General features: G+C 31.5%; 1 protein-coding gene across 1 annotated transcript; it reads left to right on the forward strand.

Annotated features, from left to right (window-relative positions):
• The first annotated feature begins 1,595 nt into the window (after nucleotides 1–1,595).
• LOC110992251 (lipase member H-B) lies at nucleotides 1,596–5,716 on the forward strand. Its single transcript, XM_022257987.2, has 6 exons — nucleotides 1,596–1,721; nucleotides 2,296–2,365; nucleotides 3,371–3,519; nucleotides 3,848–4,093; nucleotides 4,569–4,911; nucleotides 5,646–5,716. Exons 1-6 carry the CDS (start codon nucleotides 1,682–1,684, stop codon nucleotides 5,689–5,691), a joined length of 894 nt encoding a protein of 297 aa, XP_022113679.2. The 5' UTR covers nucleotides 1,596–1,681; the 3' UTR covers nucleotides 5,692–5,716.
• The last annotated feature ends 6,470 nt before the right edge of the window (nucleotides 5,717–12,186 follow it).

Consider the following 12,186-nt stretch of genomic DNA (forward strand, 5'->3'; position numbering starts at 1 on the left):
CGCATAGATATACATCTACAATCGGTTGTTAACTAACAACAGATAATTATTCTGACCAATGCCATATCGCGAAACCTATAGTATGTAGTTAGTAAGTGCTTTGTGCATTAAGTACAGAACATAAGAGAATTATTTTTTATAGGAATAGATTTTCAATTTATATACTGTTCTGATAAAGATATCGTTTTGTTTTTGATAGTCAGTGACTCGATCTGGCGGCCAATCATATATTTATCATACTTTATTAACATTATAAAAATAAAATTCTTATCTTAAATATTACTTCCTATTTGTTCTAATATGACGCATTAGTAATTTTCCGGTGTAAACAATTGTTTTTTATTTCGATTCTATAGCAACTTAATCTTCAGTTATAGTGGTATAATTTTAATGTAAGCCATAGTTCATATTTTAAGCTTCGTCGGCTCTATTATCGATAAGTCTATATTGGGTTGAAAAAACGACTCTCTCTAAAAACGGCGACAGTTCAGAAGGCCAGCCATGCTACGTGCTCGTAGTAAATAGTCGGACCTTTATTCGCGTATGCATTGATATTTATAATTTCATTTTGCCTCATCGCCACGCCAGCTGATAGAGGCTAAATTTTTTTTATATCAAATATAAACTCAAGATCCTTATCCCATATACCAAAACAAACAAATGTGAATTGCATATCGTTGTAAAATGGGCAAAATCTACATGGCCCAATTTTTTTTGTTACAGTTCTATTCAGAGTGAAGTGATTCCGAAATGAATCGCTAAGTCGGCCTCAAACGTCAAAAATGTATTGGTATTGACATACGTAAGACAGAAATCCCACTAATTATGGTTTCTGGATCTCACCCTCTTAAAACTCTAAATATTTTAATAGTTTCTGCAGTTCTTATATTATAACAATGAATAGATAGCATTGTTACAGTAATTTATTTGTAGTGTCAACCACTACCAACCATGTAAACCTATAAACCTGTATGAAAAAGAAATACTTATTTAAAATGAAATACGTTTATTTTGGAACATAAGATCATCATGGTATCACATATTCCACGTCATTAAATTGGAACCTGTTGGCATCCCTACTCATCGGCAAAGAAGACAGAGGGTGAGGCCGAGAGAAAAAGCCGGCGTAAAAAACTCTCGGTACTCTTTTAAAAAAAAGCAAATCATCAAACAATTCTACAATATTTAAAACAAATATGACAAATTAATTAGCTTAATGAATTAGAATTTTAGTAATAAGTCTTTGTATTGCTAAGTTATAATTTCCTTAAACCGTTGGAGGGTGAAGTACCCTGATGTACAAGTCTCTCTAGGATTGAAAAACTTATGTTGGAAGGGATTTTTAAATTCGTAAAATTTTTGTTAAAATTTAAAATAATTTTCTGTAATTGAACGTCACTATATGACAATTATTTACTAAATAATCAAGGTCTGATAATGCGCTGTCGTGAAGGACAATAAACTTTTATATGTATTCAAATCAAATTTAATAATTATATTTATTAGATTTTATATCAACCTTATCAGATTATCATTCTAATCAATCTATAGATCAAAAGACACCGCTCTTTACGGGATACTTTTTAACGGTCACTTTTTTATCAATTTTATCAAATTATTTAAGTATTTAAATGCGTCAATACTAAATATTATATAGTATTGTATTAATAAGTTTTAAGACATGTTGTTCAAGGTGTTATTACTTTGCCTTGCTGTGGCGGGTAAGTTGAATTTTTATAATTTACATAGATCTTTGAAATCATCTTTAAGTTTTAGTCATTTAATTGTCAGTCAACGACAAACAAAATTTATTTATTCATAACAGAAATATATACATTATCCTTACAGACATTGCCAATACGATAATGTCGGGAATTTAATAAAATATAATAAAGTACATATATAAACTTAAACACAATATCGAATAACACAATGCGAACATACAAATATGTCGATAGTGTCAGAGACAGAATTCAGTAGGCACAACGTCCTGAATAACGGGGATCTATGCAACAGACTGGTTCTTGCCCTTAGTTCCGCAAATTACCTAGGCTTTCGCCGTCGCACATATCCTAAGAAATCTAGTTCTTGGAGTTCACGTGGGTTGTATCATTCCATCATTATGGTTGCAAATTTGATAAGACTTAAGCAATTTAATACAAATTTATGTGTTTATAGCTAATTAGCTATAGTTTCTGTTAAGCTGGGCTTATGCTGAATTGAATACTGCTGTTAGTACACAGCACAAAAATATTTTACATGGAATATTTCGTATATTTTTAATAATCTTTCTAGGTAGCAGTGGAGAGTATGAAAGCATTAAACCGTCTAGCGGAAGATTGAACGTGTACTACGCGTATACAAGGTAGCTTTTTAATTTATTAAACGACAACATTTAGGTAATAATTTAACACTTGTCTTAATGACCAGAGATTCAGAAACAGGACTTAGAGCGAATTATGGTTCATGAAGTACACTTACATTCATTGAAAGACGCACAAAGAAAACTTGGGCTTAATAAAAACAACCACCAAGTAATGGAAAACGGTGACGTGGGCGTGTCTAAGCTGCGAATCTGGCGCCACCAAACGGAAAATCATTAAATAAAAATTGAAAATTAATAAAATTACGTATATGTTTAAACTATATATACGTAATTAAATATTTAACTTATGCTTTATAATTAAGATTTCCCATTTCAAATTAAACTATTTTTATGGCTGCGAATCTGACACCACCAAATGGACAATCATTAAATTAAAATTGAAGATAAATAATTACGTATATGTTTAAACTATATATACGTAATTAAATATTTAATTTATGCTTTATTATTAAAATTTCCCATTTAAAATGAAACTATTATTGAACTTGAAATTATGTTTTTTGAAAGCTTTTAAATTGATTGTATCTTGCAGTTTCACACGATATTAATATGATTATAGATTTTTGCAATAAACGCAACATTGCCTTGTTATGGCTTTAGAGATAAGTAACGTTTTCACTGTAATTATAACAAAAACAAAGTTTGACAAGAACAATGTTTCTGTAGACAATTATGTGAACTTGACTTGGCCGAGACTCGAATAGTTCTTCTACTTCTTACAATAAATCTGAATCTCAGATAAAGAGTATAGTTTTCTTCAGGCTCTCAAGACGAGGCGTTTATGGTTGACCTGCAATGTGTCATGTAGGGTTTTTTTTTATAGAATAGGCAAACGGGCAGGAGGCTCACCTGATGTTAAGTGATACCGCCACCCATGGACACTCTCAATGCCAGAGGGCTCGCGAGGTTTGAATTAAAATAGCATAATATTGATAACATAAAAATATGTATGTGTATGTACATATGTACAAAATCTTTTCTCAGAGACAACTTACGTAGTCTGGAGAGATTCAATGGAACGATCTCGTCTATAGGAGAAACTTCATTAGCCGGCACCCGTAATGTCACAACCATCATAATCCATGGTCACGAGGGAACTGCTTTTACCAGTCTAAATCCTACCGTTAAAGATGGTACGTATATTTTAGTCTCGACAAAAATATAATCGCAGTATGTAGAAGAAATACGCTGTAGCTGTGTTCTGAAGCAAGCTTTTATATTAAAATTTAAGACCGCCAACGCACCTACTAACATGGATGTTCATGGGATACGGAAGCTGCTTTAACATATTTTGCCTCCCTTTCTTATAAATAAATATTTCAATGCACAGCTACTTATATCTCGAGATAAGAACCTTCTAGAAAATGTGGTAAGACAGACCCAGACTCCAGACAAGGTCTATCTACAATATAATAATAGATACAAAAGATTTTGTGTATTAAACTAATAATAACTTTTCAGCGCTGCTCACTGCTTTCGACACTAACGTAATTGTTGTGGACTGGTCCCAATACTCTCTCCAGAGTTATTCGAATGCTGTAAGTGCCGTGCCTGGTGTTGGTACTGCGGTGGCTGAACTTATTAATAATCTGATAGAAGCAAACATTACGACTCTCAGCGATGTCCATTTAGTCGGTTTCAATCTTGGAGCACATGTTGCTGGATACGCTGGAAGGACTTTGAACGGTCAAGTTGCAAGGATCACAGGTAATGCCAATTTCAATTATACACGAATTGGCGTATTAAAGTTGTTTTTATTTAATTGCACTACTATAAAATAAAATACATAATAAAAAAAGCCCTTTATTCGCTGACCATTTAGCTTAAATGCTATTCTTATCAAACAGAAATATTCTTAAATCTAATTATATAGCAAAAATAATAATTTATTCTCAACCGCTTTGGTCAGGTTGCCTGTCGACATAGGCCTCACTTACATCCTTAGTCCATTTTTCTTTGTTAGTCCTCATATGTCCAGTCCAGTTCCATTTAATACTGCTCGTAGAATATTTGCACTAATACCTGTTCTCGAATACTTTTCATATTTTCTATTGTTTCTATTTATCTCAAAATTTCTTGATTAATTTAGAACTGTTGAATAATTTATAATAACATAGACGTGAGTTAATGATTATTTAAATGTTTAAATTAAAATTGTATTCAATCTATCAACTTGCTGCAGGTCTGGACCCTTCACGTGATCAATGGGGAGCAAACTCCCAACGTCTTTCTTCAAGGGACGCACTGTACGTCGAAGTTATTCACACTGATGCTTTCGGCCTATTTCCGAGGGGTATCGCAGATGCCATTGGTCACGTAGACATCTACCCCAATGGTGGGGATGGTCAACCAGGATGTGTCCTATCAGGAGCTTGTAGCCACAACCGTGCCTGGGAACTGTTTGCCGCATCGTTGACGAACACCCACCTCAGAGCTAACCAATGTTCAAATTTGTCAGATATGAGATGGAATACATGCAGAGGATTCCTCATACCCTTGGGAACGAATGATCTCTTTAAACTTGCGTAAGAATCACAATTACTATTATTATTGTAACTTCAAAGGTTCTACAGTTAAAACAGTCCAATTAAACTGATTTAGTTTTCGAATAAGGCATATATTATGGCTAGCTTATAACTCTACTCTATATTAATCAGCAATTTAAGAGTAAGAAAATTTTGTGTGAAACCCACTAAGACGTCATAGATATATCTACTCATTATTTAAGTAGGTATAATTCAAAACTTTTCTCGGACTTTAAACAGTAAACATTAAAATGCAGCGGTGTTGCGACCTGGTCTTGTCTTCTGTATCTGTTTCATGATCATTTTATATTTAGCTAGGTCAGCCTTCTGTTCCTGACACAAGCCGTCTATTTTAGGATTTAAGGCATGCTACTACACGACGTTTTCTATCAGCGTACTAGCAAATTAATTGTGCACGTAGAAAGTAAGTCTGTCGGTACACAGCCATGATTCGACACGACATCAGTGTTGAGAGACCCACGCTCAAGCCAATAGTTCAAAACTGAACATACATTAAATCGTCATTAATATTCTTTATTGGATATAATGACCGACCAAACAACTTTATGACAAAGACAATTTGTTCACGATTTTATTAAGCATTAATGATATTTAAAGTACCTGATAGGTATTATGTTAAACTGCGACGTATTGTTTGTCGGCGCAAAGTAAAAGATGCTTTATGATAAAACATTTATTTAATTTTGGTTTTAACATTAATTAAATTATTTCAGATCTGGAATATTCCGTGTAAACACCAAGAGGAATTACCCTTTCTAGATCGAATAAAATGTATGACTGATTATTTAGTGTTTTATTTATAATTGATTCCAATAATACAAAAATACTTGAATACAAGGAGAAGTTTGGAGACTCTATACAAATTAAAGATCAGACTATTCTGGTTGAATATTCTTCAACGGTGTAAAAAAAACTTATACAGTTACAAATCTTGATTTCTTAATAGAATATATATAAAGAGAATATTCATATATTTCATTTTTTTTAACACTTGCCCCTATTCGAGTCGATAAGAGTCTTTCGACCACAGAACAGCGGCCAACGCGATAGTGTCGCCTGAAAAACTTCCTTAGAAGCTCCTTCAGGGTTTCGTTATCTAAAGAACTTCAGTTGTAAATGATTGATACTACTAATAAAAAGGTTTTGTATGTATTTTATTAAGAAGACATCAAGTTACAGTGTCTATTCAACTCCCACATACATGTACCACGATTTATTTCAAAACTTGTTATACCATGTTTATCGCACTATTTAATCACCTTCCTAGTAGTTATAGATAACTGCCGTGTAATGCTTACAAGGGGAAGGTGATTAAATATTGAAAAGCGTTTAAAATTCTTGATATTGTTGAAGAACATTTAGAATATAATTTTGACGATTATAACTTTACTGTTCTTGTTATTAAACTATGATAATTAATTTATACATTGCATGTCTTTATGAAGTTATACTTCTTTTGGCGCGATAAAGAAAAATGATGAGAGTGAACTTTTACGATGGACGCTCACACCAAACACCTAAATTCGACATCGTAAAGTTAGGTCTAGGTGGCAAGGAAATCGATAACTATGTTCAAGTATTTTTATATTTAGAACACGTGTTTCGTAACAGTACAATTAAACAGTGTGAATAAATAAATATTATTTTGGTGTTATTAAATCAATTTCATATACGACGGTGATAGTATTTACTAACGATTTATTTTTTTAAATAAAATCTTTTCGATCAATTTTAATATTTATCGTTAATCACTACTGCATTTTAGTTATTTTTTTCCATACGCCAAAGAAGTATAACTTCTAACGCGTGTACAGAAGTACACACACTCTTTTTTTACATGGCTGGTTATGCGATTTTTATTATAGCTAACCAATAAAAATGTACCACTTTCATTAAAAATAAACGATTTATAACTATGCATTATGTAACGTCCAAAGTGAATTGAGATAATGTTAAGCTAATTACATTTTAAAATAGATAAAACATTGTTTAAAACCGCGACGGTTATTAAGGTTATTTGTAATTTAGTCCAGACCACTGTCAGGCGTTGGTGACCAGCACTTTCTATAGACAAACAGTTGTCAACTAAAATGCGCAATAACCATGCTAGTGCGGTCTCGGTTCGCGTGCATGCCTTGTAGTCAATTGCAAAGTTAGGTTTGCGGATAAAATTTCACCTTCCTAGAGCCCTGCAATAGTGAATGTTAATTATAAAATAAAATGATTGTTATTAATTTATAATTATTATCTTGATATCATGGTATCAGATTTAGGATCTGTTTCACAATCTACGGATAAGTTCCAAATAAGCTATTTATTACTTATTGGTAGGACTTACTACTTACTTATTTTTGCGTTTCACGACTGTCAGATAGCGCTATTCGTCATGAAACGCGAAATATCTTATTTGGAACTTTTATCTTTCGAATAAGTTATGAGTTGGTACTTTATCCATACATTGTGCAACAGGCCTTATGTACACGTTTAGAATCCCAAGAGATCACGGTATCGATTTGACTAATTAAAAAGAAAGGTCACTGAACTCCCCAGTAATATAATCTAAGAAAAAGCTATCTTTAGAACAGAATCTCATTAGGATTCTTACACAATCGTTTAAAAGGATTTATCGTGTCTATTTCGAGTGTAAATGAATCCTTCTTTATATATCCTTTAAGCTTTCTCATAATCGACAAGGTTCTTTAATCTTAATAACTAATATAAAAACTTATATATGTATGTGTATTAATAACTAATAAGTCGACGTCAAATAGAGATCCTTCCACTTGTGGTCGTCACCCGCCGACGACGGCTGAAAACAAATGAATCGTGAAGTAAATTATGTAATGCTTCTAATGGCTCTTACACAACTTTTTAGTTATATGTGTTATATGTATTCACTTATAACTAAAAAGTTGTGTAAGATATACATATATATATGTAGACATGTTCCACAATTGACCTCATTATAATTTATATCATATGACCTGTATTTAAATATTAATTTGTACTTTCGTGTCCAACCTGCTATGGGACTGGGAGTAAACAAAGATAGTTTACATTGAGTTAATATTTAAAGTGAATGTATTATTTTGTTTCATAATGAATTTATGATACATATATCGTATGTCTATAAACAAATAAAAAAAGCCTATAACAAGTTAATTACAAATAAATTAATTATTTATATAAAACATACAAATATATTGATACTTATTATTAACCAGCGGAGGCGACAGACGTCCTGTACATTATTCAATTAATAAATAAATAAATTAAATACAAAATTTCAAACTTAAAAATCAAATAAAAACATCAAATTGTAAATACATAATTAACAATTCTCAAATCCGCTTAAGAACTCATTAAAATCGGTCGGCAGAGTCCATCGTCTTGGTCGTGGCATTGTTAATGAAAATATCGGCACGATAAGCTAATAGAAACTTGAAGTAAATCGATTAACTTCAAAACTTCTAACTATCAAATTTTTAAATCATACTTAACTTTAATCATACTTTTTTTGTTCTTACTGTTTGTTGCGTTTTCTTATACAACGTTTTACATCACGTCCCACGCAAACAGGCCTATGTCCATCTATTGGTTCCAAGCTACCAACTTTCGCCAAATCGGTTCATCCGTTCTTGAGTTATAAATACTGTAATAAACAAACACGAGTTTATTTTATATAGATCGACTTAAAACACATATGCGAAGACAAAAGAAAAAGGTGACACCAACTATTATCAATATGCATCCTAGATTATAGAAGATAAGATCTCTTCACAGGTATGGGCTTCTTCTGACGAATGCCATCTTACCCATAGACAGGACAGTTTCGCAAACGTCTTCTCATCGCGTTTCAGGTCGTCCTTTGCCGAGATGGGTTTTGACCATCTTCCACCACGAATCTTAAATGTACCTTTTGTAATCTTAGTTCAGGATTTAAAAAGCGTGATATCGTAATACGAAAATCTGGTTAAAATAACCAGATTTTCGTATTATAAGAATACAAAAGTTATATTTAGAATTCAATTATAGCGTGCATCAAGCGAAATGTCTGCAAACCATGTGTTAGCGATGTCGGTTATAGAATGCCAATTAATTAGTCCAGTTTGAATGTCGGGACACGTGCGTTCAAAGGCTTTTAGTGGTGGGTTCATTTCAAATAGATGGGACAGATTACTTGAGTGTGTCTAGACTGTATTACTTACCTTCACATTGTATAAATGTACAATTAGAATAACGCACCATGCCACATCGTTAAAAAGATAAATAGCTGATTTATATATTTGTAAACCTTGATTGTGATGCAACAGAAAATTTGGGATACTTAAATTAAACATACTTTTAATTTAAGTATATAATAATTATATATATATATATAATAATTATATTTAATTTTTCTTCACCACTCATGTTTTTTTTTAATTTCTTTTTTGCCTTTGATTATTTTCCATCCGCATTTAATGACTGTTGACCTGTTACCACAGACTTCCAAATCCCTTTTATCGGCATTAGCCCCTCACAACGATGATCAATACCTGCAGTATAACCTGTAAAATGCAATATTGTGAAGTGGCAAATTAATTTTATTCATATTATTATTAAATAAAAATAGGTGCTTGCTATATTCTGTTATCTATTATCATTTGTATAGCGCAATTTAGAGTTGAGTCTGAGCTAGTTACAAATTATAAATTGTGCTTATGTTATAGTCTCGGCACGTAACTTGGTCAGATTATGAATGGTGAACTAAAGTTAACGCGCACATATTTTAAGTAGGAAAACCTTTACAATCACTTTTCGTATCTAATGATACTGGGCAACTTATGTATGGGACATTTAAAAGCTTATACTTTATACATTAATCTTATTTCACTGTTTTAATAAAGTACGCATACTTCTCTTTCACAATTGAAAAAAAACCGCTTAAACGTGTGTTTGATTAGGAATTAACTTTTTAATTTAAATAATTTATAATTCATATTTATAGACTATTCATTGGATAGATAGATTACCTATACACTATGTAACATTATGTATATTGAGAGATTTAATTTGAGAAATTTTTAGTTCTATTTTTTAGTACCTATAAAATTTTGATAAGTCATTGTTATGGATAGACTATTGAAGTTAATGTATTTAGGAACTGAAAAATGGACCTGGACAATGAAGTGGATGGATTAAGGTTTACCTCCTGTATGTTTAAATCTAAACTAAATCTAGGCTTAACTCCTGCACGTACGAGATAGGATATTATCCTACGATTTAGTGGACCCAGTGCTCCATAAAACGGTACTAAGTAAACAGAAATTATTCCCAATATATTTTTTCTTGTGAAATGACCATGTTATTTTTCAATTCCAATTACCTTTGATTTAATTTGTACTAAACTAAAACCAAAATATATTTTCCGAATTGGAAACTTTAAGTATAAACCTATAAAGTTTTAGCAAGCATGGTGTTAATTAAAATTATGTTCTCTTTTAAAATCATAATTGTTATGTAACCTAGTCTTAGTAAGGCATTTTCATACAAACAGATTCCTTAGTTAAAAAGATGATATAATAATTATGTAATGCTATTCCTTGGTAAAGGAAATCCAATTGTATTTAACTGCAACCTACGGATCCTGAATACAACGCCTCAGAACCTGTACCCGAACAAATCCCGTCTGTCCAAGACATTGAAAACAAAAGGTGGAAAAGGTATAAAATTATCCACAAATTATTAAATTGAATCAGATAAATTTATTTAACATAAAATAGAACTATTTACTGTTCTAATACACCTTAACTTAGTTATAATATAAAATAGATTTTGGTAAAACTTTTTGGTTTCTGGACCATCCATTTTACAAATATTCTTAACTGTTTACAGAAAATACTATGAAATTAAAATGTATCAAATAAAATTAAAAACCTTTTTTCTCATACAATAGAATGTAATATGATGACTTAAAGTAGGATAAATATAAATTAAGTAACAATTATTAATAATTATTATCTAACTTTAAATTTTTGTTTTAAATATCTTTTTGAGATTAGCGCCATCTATAGTATACCTATACAACTTCTGACATTTTAGTTAGATTCTATTTTATTCTAACTTACGCATGTTTTTAATAGCTTTAATTATACTGACCTTTAAATGTACCCTTTTAAATGTTTATATCTAATATTTTATTACATTTTCAATATTTAGTCTAATTTAAAGAATTGTAAATGTACTCGGAATTTTAAATATGATATGGTAATCAGATGTCAAGTCTGCTTATCACGTTAATACATACATAAAAATCTAAAGAGTCTAGAATCGCGAGAGAAATCTAAACAGGGTAATGTTTTCGGTGTCTGCTAATGGTTGTATTTTTTTAAATACGCCATCTAGTTTGTTAATGTGTAAATATGATGACTTCTAAGTACATAGTTATTTTACAGTCGGCGAATACCGCTATCTTGTTAATTTCTGAATTGTATATTTTTATTTGATCATGCAAAAGCCATTTTATTTGATCTACAGATACATTATCTGATATATAATTACTCTGAAAGAGCTGGGAAGCCTAACACAGGTATATTTACTTAAAAGGGTTCCCAAATCTTACACTATGAAAAGAAAGATGTACCAACTTAAATGAATAAAGACTTATTATTATTATATTATATAATTAATATAGTGATACTTTACATAGTCGTAAATACATTTGCAGAAAAATAAATATTGCATTTGCGGCAAACGCATCTCTGCGTTATGCATAATATTTCTAACTATTTTAGTTTGTCAACTAGAGACTAAAAGACACTAGAATTGTCAAACAATTGCCTCTTAATTTTATTAATTTATTTAAAAATCTATTAGCGGTGGGCCGTGGGCTTTGTAGCAAGGACAAGAACCGACAGACCTCCAGACTCGTTGTATAGACCTCGACCGAACAAAAGATCGCGCGGCCGCCCACCGACTAGGTGACTGACATCGCCAAGGAACTTGGTTTTCAGATACAGGGCGTAGGTACTGGAGGAAAATGTAGGATGCCTGCGTCCAGAAATGAACCAAATAAATTGTTTGATAATGACGATGATTTATTAAAAATTACTAATCAGTTAAAAAGTAAACTACTATGCTTTGTGTTTTATTAACGTTTTGGAGGAATGTGAATGATAAAATAACCGCTAATGTTTTACAGTACACATAAAACGTGTAAAAATATATAAACACCAGTCTCTCTAACCAGTCGTCTAAAGTATTGCCCTAAGA

This window comes from Pieris rapae, chromosome 15 (genome assembly GCF_905147795.1).
Source record: "Pieris rapae chromosome 15, ilPieRapa1.1, whole genome shotgun sequence".
NCBI classification, from domain to species: Eukaryota; Metazoa; Arthropoda; class Insecta; order Lepidoptera; family Pieridae; genus Pieris; species Pieris rapae.